The sequence below is a fragment of the Balaenoptera acutorostrata genome, chromosome 15 (genome assembly GCF_949987535.1).
Source record: "Balaenoptera acutorostrata chromosome 15, mBalAcu1.1, whole genome shotgun sequence".
NCBI classification, from domain to species: domain Eukaryota; kingdom Metazoa; phylum Chordata; class Mammalia; order Artiodactyla; family Balaenopteridae; genus Balaenoptera; species Balaenoptera acutorostrata.
Window position 1 is genome coordinate 46,454,934 of NC_080078.1, and position 13,540 is coordinate 46,468,473.

Consider the following 13,540-nt stretch of genomic DNA (forward strand, 5'->3'; position numbering starts at 1 on the left):
AAACAAACCCAAAACAATTAAGAAAATGGTAATAGTAACATACATATTGATAATCACCTTAAATATGAATGGATTAAATGCTCAACCAAAAGACACAGGCTTGCTGAATGGATACAAAAACAAGACCCATCTATATGCTGTCTACAGGAGACCCACTTCAGACCTAGGGAAACATACAGACTGAGAGTGTGGAGATGGAAAAAGATATTCCATGCAAATGGAAATCAAAAGAAACCTGGAGTAGCAATACTCATATCAGATAAAATAGACTTTAAAATAAAGAATGTTACAAGAGACAAGGAAGAGCACTACATAATGATCAAGGGATCAATCAGTCCAAGAAGATATAACAATTATAAATATGTATGCACCCAACATAGGAGCACCTCAGTACATAAGGCAACTGCTAACAAATATAAAAGAGGAAATCAACAGTAACACAGTAATAGTGGGGGACTTTAACACCTCACTTACACCAATGGACAGATCATCCAGACAGAAAATTAATAAGGAAACACAAGCTTTAAATGACACAGTAGACCAGATAGATTTAATTGATATTTATAGGACATTTCATCCGAAAACAGCAGATTACACTTTCTTCTCAAATGCACATGGAACATTCTCCAGGATAGATCACATCTTGGGTCACAAATCAAGCCTAGGTAAATTTAAGAAAATTGAAATCATATCAAGCATCTTTTCTGACCACAACGCTATGAGGCTAAACAATACGTTATTAAATAACCAAGAGATCACCAAAGAAATCAAAGAGGAAATCAGGAAATACCTAGAGACAAATGACAACGAAACACGATGATCCAAAACCTATGGGATGCAGCAAAAGCAGTTCTAAGAAGGAAGTTTATAACAAGATAATCCTACCTCAAGAAAGAAAAATCTCAAACAATCTAACCTTGCACCTAGAGGAAATAGAGAAAGAAGAACAAACAAACCCAAAGGTAGTAGAAGGAAAGAAATCATAAAGATCAGAACAGAAATAAATGAAATAGAAACAAAGAAAACAATAGCAAAGATCAATAAAACTAAAAGCTGGTTCTTTGAGAAGATCAACAAATATGATAAACCTTTAGCCAGAGTCATCAAGAAAAAGAGGGAGAGGACTCAAATTAACAAAATTAGAAATGAAAAAGAAAAAGTTACAACAGACACCGCAGAAATACAAAGCATCCTAAGAGACTTCTACAAGCAACTCTATGCCAATAAAATGGACAACCTGGAAGAAATGCACAAATTCTTAGAAAGGTATAACCTGCCAAGACTGAACCAGGAAGACATAGAAAATATGAACAGACCAATCACAAGTAATGAAATTGAAACTGTGATTAAAAATCTTCCAACAAACAAAAGTCCAGAACCAGATGGCTTCACAGGTGAATTCTATCAAACATTTAGAGAAGAGCTAACACCCATCCTTCTCAAACTCTTCCAAAAAATTGCAGAGGAAGGAACACTCCCAAACTCATTCTATGAGGCCACCATCACCCTGATAACAAAACCAGAGAAAGATACTCCAAAAAAAGGAATTACAGACCAATATCACTGATGAATATAGATGCAAAAATCCTCAACAAAATGCTAGCAAACAGAATCCAACAGTACATTAAATGGATCATACACCATGATCAAGTGGGTTTTATCCCAGAGATGCAAGGATTCTTCAGTATGCTCAAATCAATCAGTGTGATACACCATATTAACAAATTGAAGAATAGAAACCATATGATCATTTTAATAGATGCAGAAAAAGCTTTTGACAAAATTCAACACCCATTTATGATAAAAGCTCTCCAGAAAGTGGGCACAGAGGGAACCTACCTCAACATAATAAAGGCCATATATGACAAACCTACAGCAAACATCATTTTCAATGGTAAAAAACAAAGCATTTCCTCTAAGATCAGGAAGAAGACAAGGATGTCCACTCTCGCCACTCTTATTCAACATAGTTTTGGAAGTCCTAGCCATGGCAATTAGAGAAGAAAAAGGAATAAAAGGAATACAAATTGGAAAGGAAGAAGTAAAACTGTCACTGTTTGCAGTTGACATGGTACTATGTCATGGTACTATACATAGTACCTAGGTACTATACATAGAATCCTAAAGATGCCTCCAGAAAACTAATAGAGCTAATCAATGAATTTAGTAAAGTTGCAGGATACAAAATTAATGCACAGAAATCTCTTGCATTCCTATACACTAACAATGAAAGCTCAGAAAGAGAAATTAAGGAAACAGTCCCATTCACCACTGCAACAAAAAGAATAAAATACCTAGGAATAAACCTACCTAAGGAGATAAAAGACCTGTACTCAGAAAACTATAAGACACTGATGAAAGAAATCAAAGATGACACAAACAGATGGAGAGATATACCATGTTCTTGAATTGAAAGAATCATCAATATTGTGAAAATAACTGTACTACTCAAAATAATCTACAGATTCAGTGCAATCCCTATCAGATTACCAATGGCATTTTTTACAGAACTAGAACAAAAAAATTTTTAAATATGTATGGAGACCCAAAAGAAAGACCCCGAATAGCCAAAGCAGTCTTGAGGGAAATAAACGGAGCTGGAGGAATCAGACTCCCTGACTTCAGACTCTACTGCAAAGCTACAGTAATCAAGACAGTGTGGTACTGACACAAAAACAGAAATATACGTCAGTGGAACAGGAGAGAAAGCCCAGAGATAAACCCACGCACCTGTGGTCAACTAATCTATGACAAAGGAGGCAAGGATATACAATGGAGAAAAGACAGTCTTTTCAATAAATGGTGCTGGGAAAACTGGAGAGCTACATGTAAAAGAATGAAATTAGAACACTCCCTAACACCATACACAAAAATAAACGCAAAATGTATTAAAGATCTAAATGTAAGATCAAACACCATGAAACTCAGAGGAAAACGTAGGAAGAACATTCTTTGATGTAAGTCACAGCAGGATCTTTTTTGACTCACTTCCTAGAGTATTGGAAATAGAAACAAAACAAAACAAAACAAACAGATGGGACTTAATGAAACTTAAAAGCTTTTGTGCATCAAAGGAAACTATAAACAAGACGAAAAGACAACCCTCAGAATGGGAGAAAATATTTGCAAACAAATCAACGGACAAAGGATTAATCTCCAAAATATATAAACAGCTCATGAAGCTCAATATTAAAAAAACGAACACCTCAATCCAAAAATGGGTAGAAAACTTAAATAGACATTTCTCCAAAGAAGACATACAGATGGCCAAGAAGCATATGCAAAGCTGCTCAGCATCACTAATCATTAGAGAAAAGCAAATCAAAACTACAATGAAGTATCACCTCACACCAGTTAGAATGGGCATCATCAGAAAATCCACAAACAACAAATGCTGGAGAGGGTGTGGAGAAAAGGGTACCTTCTTGCACTGTTGGTGGGAATGTAAATTGATACAGCCACTATGGAGAACAGTATGCAGGTTCCTTAGAAAACTAAAAATAGAATTACCTTATGCCCCAGCAGCCCCACTACTGGGCATATACCCAGAGAAAGCCGAAATTCAAAAAGACTCATGCACCCGAATGTTCATTGCAGCACTATTTACAATAGCCAGGTCATGGAAGCAACCTAAATGCCCATTGATAGACGAATGGATAAAGAAGAAGTGGTACATATATACAATGGAATATTACTCAGCCATAAAGAGGAACCAAATTGGGTCATTTTTAGAGACATGGATGGACCTAGAGACTCATAGAGAGTGAAGTAAGTCAGAAAGAGAAAAACAAATATCGTATATTAACACATATATGTGGAATCTAGAAAAATGGTGCAGATGAACTGGTTTGCAAGGCAGAAATAGAAACACAGATGTAGAGAACAAACGTATTAACCAAACGGTTAAAGTTGGGGGTGGAGTGGTGGTGGGATGAATCTGGAGATTGGGATTGACATATATACACTAATATGTATAAAATAGATAACTAATAAGAACCTGTATAAAAAAATTAAATTAAATTAAAGAAATGATCCATGGACTCATAACAAAGATAAGATTATCACATTTTATTTACTCCCACCTACCCAATTTTAAAAATTATATTTTATAAAGTCAAGATATATCACATTGTTTTATACATAAATTATGCATAATTCTGTCCTAGTTGTGGGTTTAACTAGAGGTGGTATTTACAGTGGTTTCTTCATTCCTGAGATCCTTGTATTGTGCTGTCTCTTGGTTGGATATTTTTGGTCATCCGGTACGTTTTTGAAAGGTTCACCTTGATGTGTTTTACCTGAGTTCTTATGTGCTTGAGAACATCTGCCTGTGGACTGTGCACTTTAAAGACATTTCTCTGTTACTTGTAAACCTCTTGGGTCATGTTTTCTTTCCCTTAGCATTTTTCATTTTGCCTTGTTATTTTCTCTGCTCTATATGCCACAGGCTAACCTGTGTTTTTATTGTCTTCATGCTACTTTTGTTTCTTCTACTGGGACTTTCTACTACTGTTTTTGTTTCTCTTGTCTCTTTCTTGAGTTCTTGCTCACTTTTTTTTTTTTTTTTCCTCCAAGCAGGTAGACAGTGGGGAAGGAGGGGGTAGGGGTACAGGGTGTGGAGGCACTGGATTTTCTTTTTTCAGTCAGCTTTTTTCATTTTAGAATAGTCTCAGACTGTTTTTTGCCTTTTAGCATGCATTGTAATTTTTGTTGAAAGCTGGACATGGTGTGTCATGTGAATGGAGCTGAGGTAGATAGGCCTTTAGCGTGCAGTTTTGTATTTATCTGGCTACCATATAGGCTACGATTGCCCTGGCTGTGGTGTCAGAGTCCCTTTGGCTGTGACAGTTTCTCAGACTTTCCTTGTATTTAATGACCTTGATATTGTGAGGAATGATGGTCAAGTATTTTAGAGAATGTTCCCAATTGGGATATGCCTGTTTTTCTCATGATTAGACATGTGGGTTTTGGGGAGAAAAACCACAGAGGTAGAGTGTCATTGTCATCACATCATATGAAGGACACACACACACCATCAGTGTGACTTATCACTGTTGAGATTGACCTTGATCTCCTGGCTGAGGTTTCTCCCCTGTGAGGTTCCTTGGTTCCCCCCTTTCTATACTGTTCTCTTTGGAAGGAAAGCACTGCATACAGCACACATTCTGCAGAGCCCATGTTTTAGGGGTGGAGAGAGATGCCACCACTTCCTGGAAGGTGAAGTGTCTACATTAGTTACTTGGAATTCTTCTGAATGGGTGGCTTGTTTCTTCTTCCCCATTTATTTATTTACTTGCTTATTTCATCATATTTTGGGGTTTAAGCCAATACCTTTTTTAAAATTTTGTTTTTCACGTTTTTCCAACTTAGGCCGTATGCAGCAGCTCTTTGCGTCGGCACCTGTGTCCCTGTGACACACTCCCATCATTGTGCTTTTGGTTTTAAATACATCTTCCATCTCTTTTTTTTTTTTTAATTTTTAAAAAATTTTTTATTTATTTTATTTATTTTTGGCTGCGTTGGGTCTTTGTTGCTGTGCGTGGGCTTCCTCTAGTTGCAGGGAGTGGGGGGCTACTCTTTGTTGCAGTGAGTGGGCTTCTCATTGCGGTGGCTTCTCTTGTTGCGGAGCATGGGCTGTAGGCTCACGGGCTTCAGTAGTTGTGGTTCGTGGGCTCTAAAGCGCAGACTCAGTAGTTGTGGTGCACGGGCTTAGTTGCTCCGCGGCATGTGGGATCTTCCCAGACCAGGGCTCGAACCTGTGTCCCCTGCGTTGGCAGGCGGATTCTTAACCACTGCGCCACCAGGGAAGCCCCAACATGCTTTTGGTTTTGAGCACTTCCTTGATCTCTGGCACTACAAGACGCTTCGGGCTCCTCTTACGTGGTCCCCATTCCAGTCCTGGAATCAGCCATTTCTCCATGAGCTGGCTCACTTTTCTGCCCTTTTCCCTCCACTGTAGTCTCTTCTTTCAACCTGTGTATCACTTCCTGCTTTTGGTTCTTTTTTATTGGTGTTTGTGGTTCCTTAAGACTGTGGGTAATTTCTTGCCTGAGTTCTTCTTGTCTTTGGTCAGTCCTTCTTGTGCATCTTCTTTATCTGCCTTTTGCTTCTCTTTTATTCAGTATCTCCTCACCTACCCTTTTTATTCATAGTTAAGTTTCAGTTCCTTCTAATTATTTCTCATCTTAAGTGAAATGGACTAATTTTAGGGGAAAACACCAGTGAATCATGGGGACAAGGAAGGGACAGACCCTGGGGAGGGGGAGGCAGCAAGCTACCACATGCCTAAACCTTTGCCTGGAATTTTTCTGAATATTTTTCCACCAGTTTTTCACTTCGCATCGAGGCACATCTTATTTTCTGGTGTTTGTGGGGGCAGTGGGGTCACTGTCTGTGGCAGTAAAGCCAGGTGCCTGCCTCTGGCCTGTTTTCTCTCCCAGCACCTTGAGCAGCTCTGGGTTCTCCCCGCACAGGCCCCCACTGCCCTCCTCTTTGCTGCGGGTTCCCCCCACCTTCTTCTTGTCCCCAGCTTTAGTCTTTAACATCAGCGTCATGCAATACCTGGGGGTTTGGATGCCGACCCTGGTGGATGGCTTGTGGCCTGTGGCCTAGAGAGGAGGACGGGGAGGCTGGGCTCCCTGGGGCTGCTGGCCTGTGTGTGGGCTGCAGTGGTTTCCTACTTTGGCGTCAGAGTCTTTACTTTTTTTTTTTTTAATTTTTATTGGAGTATAGTTGATTTACAATGTTGTGTTAGTTTCAGGGATTGACAGGGAACTCTGCTTTTCATCTCTTGTCGTTTTTGGTGCTTCTGAAGGTGTGAAGGGATGCAAACTCCACCGTCTTTAACCAGAGCTGGTCCATCAAGTGTTATGGTTTGTAGAAAGATTATTTCCGTGGCAATCACAGTTTTTTAACATGAGACTTTATCCGTGAAAGTTATAAGGGGGAAATGATGGGTTTTGCTCTTTATGAAAATGAAATCTGTTTACTTTTTCATGGAATGGTGAACTTGAGACTTTATGATGTCACTTCTTGCCAAAATGACCTGTATATTCAATACAATCCCGATAAAAATCCCAACATAACTCTTCTGGTAGAAACTAGCAAGCTGATTCTGACAGAAAATGAAATCTTATAAAAAGAAAGAAAATTATTTTTTCCTCATTACTGAATCCCAAGTATCTTGATCATTTTATATACAGAAATATTTATCTGAGTTCCTTTAGAATTGAGTAGTTGTGAGGAATATAGAACTTCAGGAACTTTAATTTTTAGAAATGTAGGACACTGTATTTCCTTTGTCAGAGGTTACAAAGGAAATCAAAGAGGACTCTCTCCTCCACCCACGGATGCCATTTACTGTTCCTGACAGCATTTCTCATGGAAATCAGATCTCGACCATCTGCTAGATTCAAAAATGAAGCGATAAAAATGAAAAAAATTTAACTATAAAGAACTTGAGAAGAAATGTAAATGTACAAATTATATCATTGATTTTATTTTCAATTTGCTGTTTAACATAAGAAGCCAAACAAACAAACAAATAAACAATAGGTGTCAGTGTATGTAGGACATGAGAGGAAAAGTCAGGGGCAATCACCCCCTCTCTGAGCCTCTCTTGTATTCTTAATTTGTTGAAAATATTACTTTTCAGACAGCAGCGCTTTCTGAAAAATAGAAGAGATCTTTTCCCTTTTTTGGCTCTCCAGGCACATTATTTGTCCTGACCAGTGGCTCTTTCTATCTTGGTAAATTGTACATTTTTAAAAACATGTGGACAGTTTAAATAACTCACAATCCAGAAATGAAACCCACAGAGGATTGCTTTTGCTGTTCTGTTTCAAAATAAATGAGGTGGTCACTTTGTACCTGGGGAGAGAAAAAGTTCAGGCCTCTCTTCTACCCCAGATCTCTAAACCCTTCTAAGGATTTATATAATAGTAAAGATACAAAGGATTATAAGGGTTTTATAGTAAGAATGAAGCAGCAGTTCCTGCCCTCTTTTCTCTAATCCAAGTAAAAACTATGATGGTCTTTTTTTTTTTTTTCTTTTCAAAAGACGGGCTGTTGTTGAGAGTGGCAACCTAATCCCTTCTGTGTCAACAACTATTGGCCCCTAAATGGCTTCCGTGCCACCTGTACTGTTACTGTTTCCCCAACTCCTTGGCTATTTTAGTGTTGCATTTTTAAAATATGAGATATTTCTAGTTCTGTTTTATCTTTGAGTGCTTGAAGAAAAATATTCTTTTGAAAGAATATTGGTTTAGATGTAGCCAATCAACAATCCCTCAACTGAGAATATTTACCCTTGGCAGGTAAAAGCAGCTGGGAATGTATCTTCGGCCTAGTGGTCATTTAAGAATGTCAGAAGTTTTGTGCTCGCTTCGGCAGCACATATACTAAAATTAGAACGATACAGAGAAGATTAGCATGGCCCCTGTGCAAGGATGACACGCAAATTTGTAAAGCGTTCCATACTTTTTAAATGGGCAGAAGACCTAAATAGACATTTCTCCAAAGAAGATATACAGATTGCCAACAAACACATGAAAAGATGCTCAACTAATCATTAGAGAAATGCAAATCAAAACTACAATGAGGTATCACCTCACACCAGTCAGAATGGCCATCATCAAAAAATCTACAAACAATAAATGCTGGAGAGGGTGTGGAGAAAAGGGAACCCTCTTGCACTGTTGGTGGGAATGTAAATTGATACAGCCACTATGGAGAACAGTATGGAGATTCCTTAAAAAACTAAAAATAGAACTACCATACGACCCAGCAATCCCTCTACTGGGCATATACCTTGAGAAAACCATAATTCAAAAAGAGTCATGTACCAAAATGTTCATTGCAGCTCTATTTACAATAGCCAGGACATGGAAGCAACCTAAGTGTCCATCGAAAGATGAATGGATAAAGAAGATGTGGCACATATATACAATGGAATATTACTCAGCCATAAAAAGAAACGAAATTGAGTTATTTGTAGTGAGGTGGATGGACTTAGAGACTGTCATACAGAGTGAAGTAAGTCAGAAAGAGAAAAATACCATATGCTAACATATATATTGAATCTAAAAAAAAAAAAAAAGGTTCTGAAGAACCTAGGGGCAAGACAGGAATAAAGATGCAGACATAGAGAATGGACTTGAGGACATGGGAGGGGGAAGGGTAAGCTGGGACGAAGTGAGAGAGTGGCATGGACATATATACGCTACCAAATGTAAAATAGATAGCTAGTAGGAAGCAGCTGCATAGCACAGGGAGATCAGCTCTGTGCTTTGTGACCACATAGAGGGGTGGGATAGAGAGGGTGGGAGGGAGACACAAGAGGGAGGGGATATGGGGATATATGTATATGTATAGCTGATTCACTTTGTTATACAGCAGAAACTAACACACCATTGTAAAGCAATTATACTCCAATAAAGATGTTTAAAAAAAATGTCAGAAGTTTTATAAGGGGTTTAACCTTATGGAATTGCTGACATTCAACCATTTTTAACTTCAAAACTGGCAATTTCATCTCATTCAACCTAAGAGCTTACAGATAGCGAAGCCTAAATGGCACTGTCAAGATTCTCTAAAAAGGAGAAATGGAGGTAGTTTCCATTCTGTCAGAGGGAAGAGGTTGGAAAGCTGTTTCTGATGTAAATATAATTATTTTAATGGAGGCAATACTTTTTTTGGATACCTTGCCTCACGCCCTTACCTTTCTACTTCAGTTTGTTCACGTCCCAGCCCCATCAAAAGGACATGGACCCCGTTGCGTGCATTTATCATGAATCACGTGGGAACTTCTGCTCCCGTTCCTTCTCTCCCTCCCTCCGACACTTCACATCCATCCTTCTTATGTTTTACTTTGTGAGGAGTCAGTTGACAGGAGCTAATAATCCCAGGACAGACTTCCCGGGACCCTGCCTCCAGACCATCCTGGTCCTGTTATCCCCACGGTGGTCACTGACCCCTGTCACTTTCCTGTTCCCTAGTTGGTGCAGGTCCTCCATGAGGTTTGTTGACAGCTCTTGGTGGGCCTGTTGACTGCTGCTAGCAGCTGCCCATCATTTTTCTGGTTAATACACACTGGGAGGGGTTACTACTGTCTTTTATTTGGGTCCTAGGTTCTCAAGGACTTCAGAAGGGTCTTCCATACTCTGGGGACGCACTTTACAGCCTTGTTATGAAAACCTAGAGTCAGTCCTGGTTCCTCGTCTTGACTCAGCCACCCCATGACTTGGAACCATTCTAAGTCACTGACCTCTGACCCTGTGTTTCTTTATCTCTGAAGTTAAATTGTTGAATATTATAGTCCTATGATTATGTGCCTCAGTGCCATTTAAGGTTGCCCTTTTCTTCCTAAAATCTGTATTATAGATAATTTATACACAGTTATTTCACAGGGTGGATCATCGTAGCACAAGTTACTAGCCTCCATCCCAGGATGGAGTACATACTACCATTGCCTACAAGGAAATTTAAATGCTTGCTTCCTACCTGGTTCAGCTGCCAGAGGCCCCTTCAGTGCACCAGTTCTGAGCGAGCATGCAAGTATGACTGTAAATTTCCCCCGACAGAAACCATCTCACCTCATCAGCCACACAAGAAAATGACAAAACAACCAACTGTGAAAGCATGCTTGCCAAGCTTTCAGCATCACTGCATTTGGTGGGGGAACACATTTGTACAAGATGAAATCGAGGCTGGACGAAGCCCAAAAGACACGTTCTGGGTACCTGTCTTCTCTCACCTGCAACATACGGGACGTGTGTTCGTGCCAGTGAAGGCAGGGTTCCAGAAAACCCTTTGCTCCTTGAAGCCACATGACCATTCCAGGGATGGAGAGAGGGAACCAGGCATGTGGCATGCTGCTTTCTTAGTAATTACCAGATCTCTAGTAAATAATAAGAGTAGCTAAGGCCCGTTCGGCATTGCTTCACTAATTCTTCACAGATAACCGATAACATTTACTACCATTGCCTGTGTTTTTTTTTCAGCAGAGAATACTCAGGCTCAGAGAAACAAAGTAGTTAGCTAGTCAGTGGTCAAGATTCAAACTAGGTCTGTCTTACTTCAGGGCCCACGGTCTTTCACTTTACCTTGAACTGATTTTAAAGTTTCCTGTAAGCAACCAAATTGGAACATTGGTGAGAGAAGGAGAAAGAGGTCCCACACCCCACGCACTCCAAGGTTTGGGGTAGAAAGAGCACTTGAGTTTGAAAGGAGCAAACCTCTGACTTCCACTAACTTTGAAAAAAGGCTCTAAAGTCATCAAAGACACCTCGAAGAGAGGGAAAAGGAAGAATAACTCTTAATAAGAAAAAGGCATATACCAATAAAAAATGGCCAAAAGAGTTGAGCAGACACTTCCCCAAAATGAGTAACCAGATGGTCAATGAGCATGTGAAAAGATACTCAACATCATGGCTCATTAGAAAAATGCAAATCTGAACCACAGTAGAAATCACAGCATACCCACCAGCATTGCCAAGATGAAGAAGACCACAGCACCGGGTGTTGGTGAGAATCTGAAGCCACTGGGTCTCTCAGTCACTGCTGGTGGGAGTGTTGGTAGTAAAACTGCTTTGGGAAACCATTTGATAACTTCAGGTGCAGCTGAACACTTGCATTCCATATGACCTAGCATTTTCACCCCTCAGACTCTGGCCAGCAGGAATCCCTACATATGTTTATAGGAAACGTATGGAAAACCTATAGGAAAATGTTCAAAACGGCACAATGCCTAAAGGCCAGAAACTGGAAACTAGCCAAAAGCCCAATAACCAGAGACTGAACAGACCAGTGGTGGAATGGTCACATGGTGGAATACTGTTCAGCCACAGGAATGAGCAAACTGTTGGTGCACATGGCAACATGGGTGGACCTCGCACACATGAGGTAGAGCGATGACGGTGGACACAAAAGGGTTCGTGCCGTATGACGAAGCTCAAAAATGGGAAGAACTAAAGCATGCTGTTAGAAGTCAGGCCAGCGCCAGCCTTTTATAGGGCAGGAGGGGAGTGCCAGGGGTTCCTGGGCGGCTGGGGGTGTTCTCTTTTGATCTGGGTGGTGGTTACAGTGTGTTGAGATGTTGAAAATTCACCAATTGTTCACTTAGGATATGTGCATTTTTCTGTATGTATATTCTCCTTTAGTACTAAGTTTTCAAAGTCCTATACATACAGATGTTAGTTCTTAATTTTTGATTCCCACTGGGGCAATATAAATTTAAATCAGCCAAGGTTTGCATATGTATAAAATAGGAATTTTGTGGCACATTGTGACCTATATTGTGGGAGAAATGTTCTTTTTTTTTTTTCTTGATAATGCTTTGTTGGCCTCTCAGTGTGTCTGAACCTGACAGGGCGAGGAAGGAAGGAAATAGTGAATTTCATCAACACCAGCGATTATTGCCGCTCAGCGTTCATTCAACCAAAGCCACACGAGCTGGTCAGGTTTCCGCCAGATTATAGAGCTCTTTCTTGCCTTGGAGTCTATAAGAAAACTTACCTTTTTGTTATGATTTTTATACTTCCAAGAGAAGAAGCATACGGAAAATACCTATGAAATTCCAAGACCTGGCTACAACAAATTCTAAACCTTTATTCTCTAGGAAACAAGGTGAAAAGATTGAAAGAGATGCCCTCTTTTCACATGGGCCATCTGCATTTGCAGTAGTAGCTGAGAAAAGGCAATATGGAACGTTTACAGAACTCTTTTACAAAATGTTCAGGTAGTATGCTTGTTGAGTTTTCAAATTCTCATGTCAACACAAATATAATTGAATTCTAGTATTAGAAGGGGACTAAAAGAAGAACAAACTTGTGTTTTAAAAAATAAAACATGTGAAACACCACCTGGCAAAGAGTCTACTGTGTCGTCTGGGACAAAACATTGAGACTCAAGTCTGTCCTTCCTTTGAGGCCCCAGCATCCTGCCTCTCGGGTGACCCTTGTGGAGCCTCGCCTGGTCTGTTCAAGGTCACACGGTTGGTGGCTAAGCAAGGCAGGCCCTACCATCTTTAAACTTCCAACCTCTTTTTCTCCCCACCCCCCGCCATGATAGAGATTCCAAATAATGGATTAATAATAGCCCAAAGATCACAGGTGTGATATTAATACATCTCTTATAAAATATGTATTTCAGCTCGCGACTCTTGAATTCCCTCCAAAGAAACTATTTGGAAACAAGGATGAACGTGTGATTGCTGAGAGGCGAAGCCAGTTAGAGGTAACAGAATTAAGCTTTTCTGTGTGCAGAACATTTGCCATCTGATTGACCAGTGAGAATTCTTCCTCTTAGACACTTAACTCTTGTTCACGGATGGAGAGATGCTGCTTCATTAACACGGGAGGTGGCAGCAGTGGATTGTAAAGTAATGAGATCAGTTTATTTAAAATATAAGTCCTTCACCCCAACAACAGAGCGTTTTCCTGGGTTTTGAGGAGATACATTTATTCCAAGGGTTAGGAAGCAGGTTGTGGGTGAGAGCTGAATATTCACGTAGACAGATGGTACGCAATGCAGGCTGGGGGTA

At 39.9% G+C, this 13,540-nt stretch overlaps 1 protein-coding gene and 1 non-coding gene across 4 annotated transcripts in view; both read left to right on the forward strand.

The window, feature by feature from the left end:
- The window catches only part of KIF16B (kinesin family member 16B), a 254,851-nt gene that overhangs the window by 201,778 nt on the left and 39,533 nt on the right, over positions 1–13,540 (forward strand). For all 3 annotated transcript variants that reach the window (XM_057529948.1, XM_057529949.1, XM_057529950.1), the window contains one exon: positions 13,150–13,233. In XM_057529948.1, the coding sequence (XP_057385931.1) occupies positions 13,150–13,233 (84 nt within the window). The remainder of the gene's footprint in view (positions 1–13,149; positions 13,234–13,540) is intronic.
- On the forward strand, positions 8,376–8,482 carry LOC114239105 (U6 spliceosomal RNA). The gene has a single exon (XR_003624291.1). It is a non-coding gene; the product is annotated as a U6 spliceosomal RNA (small nuclear RNA).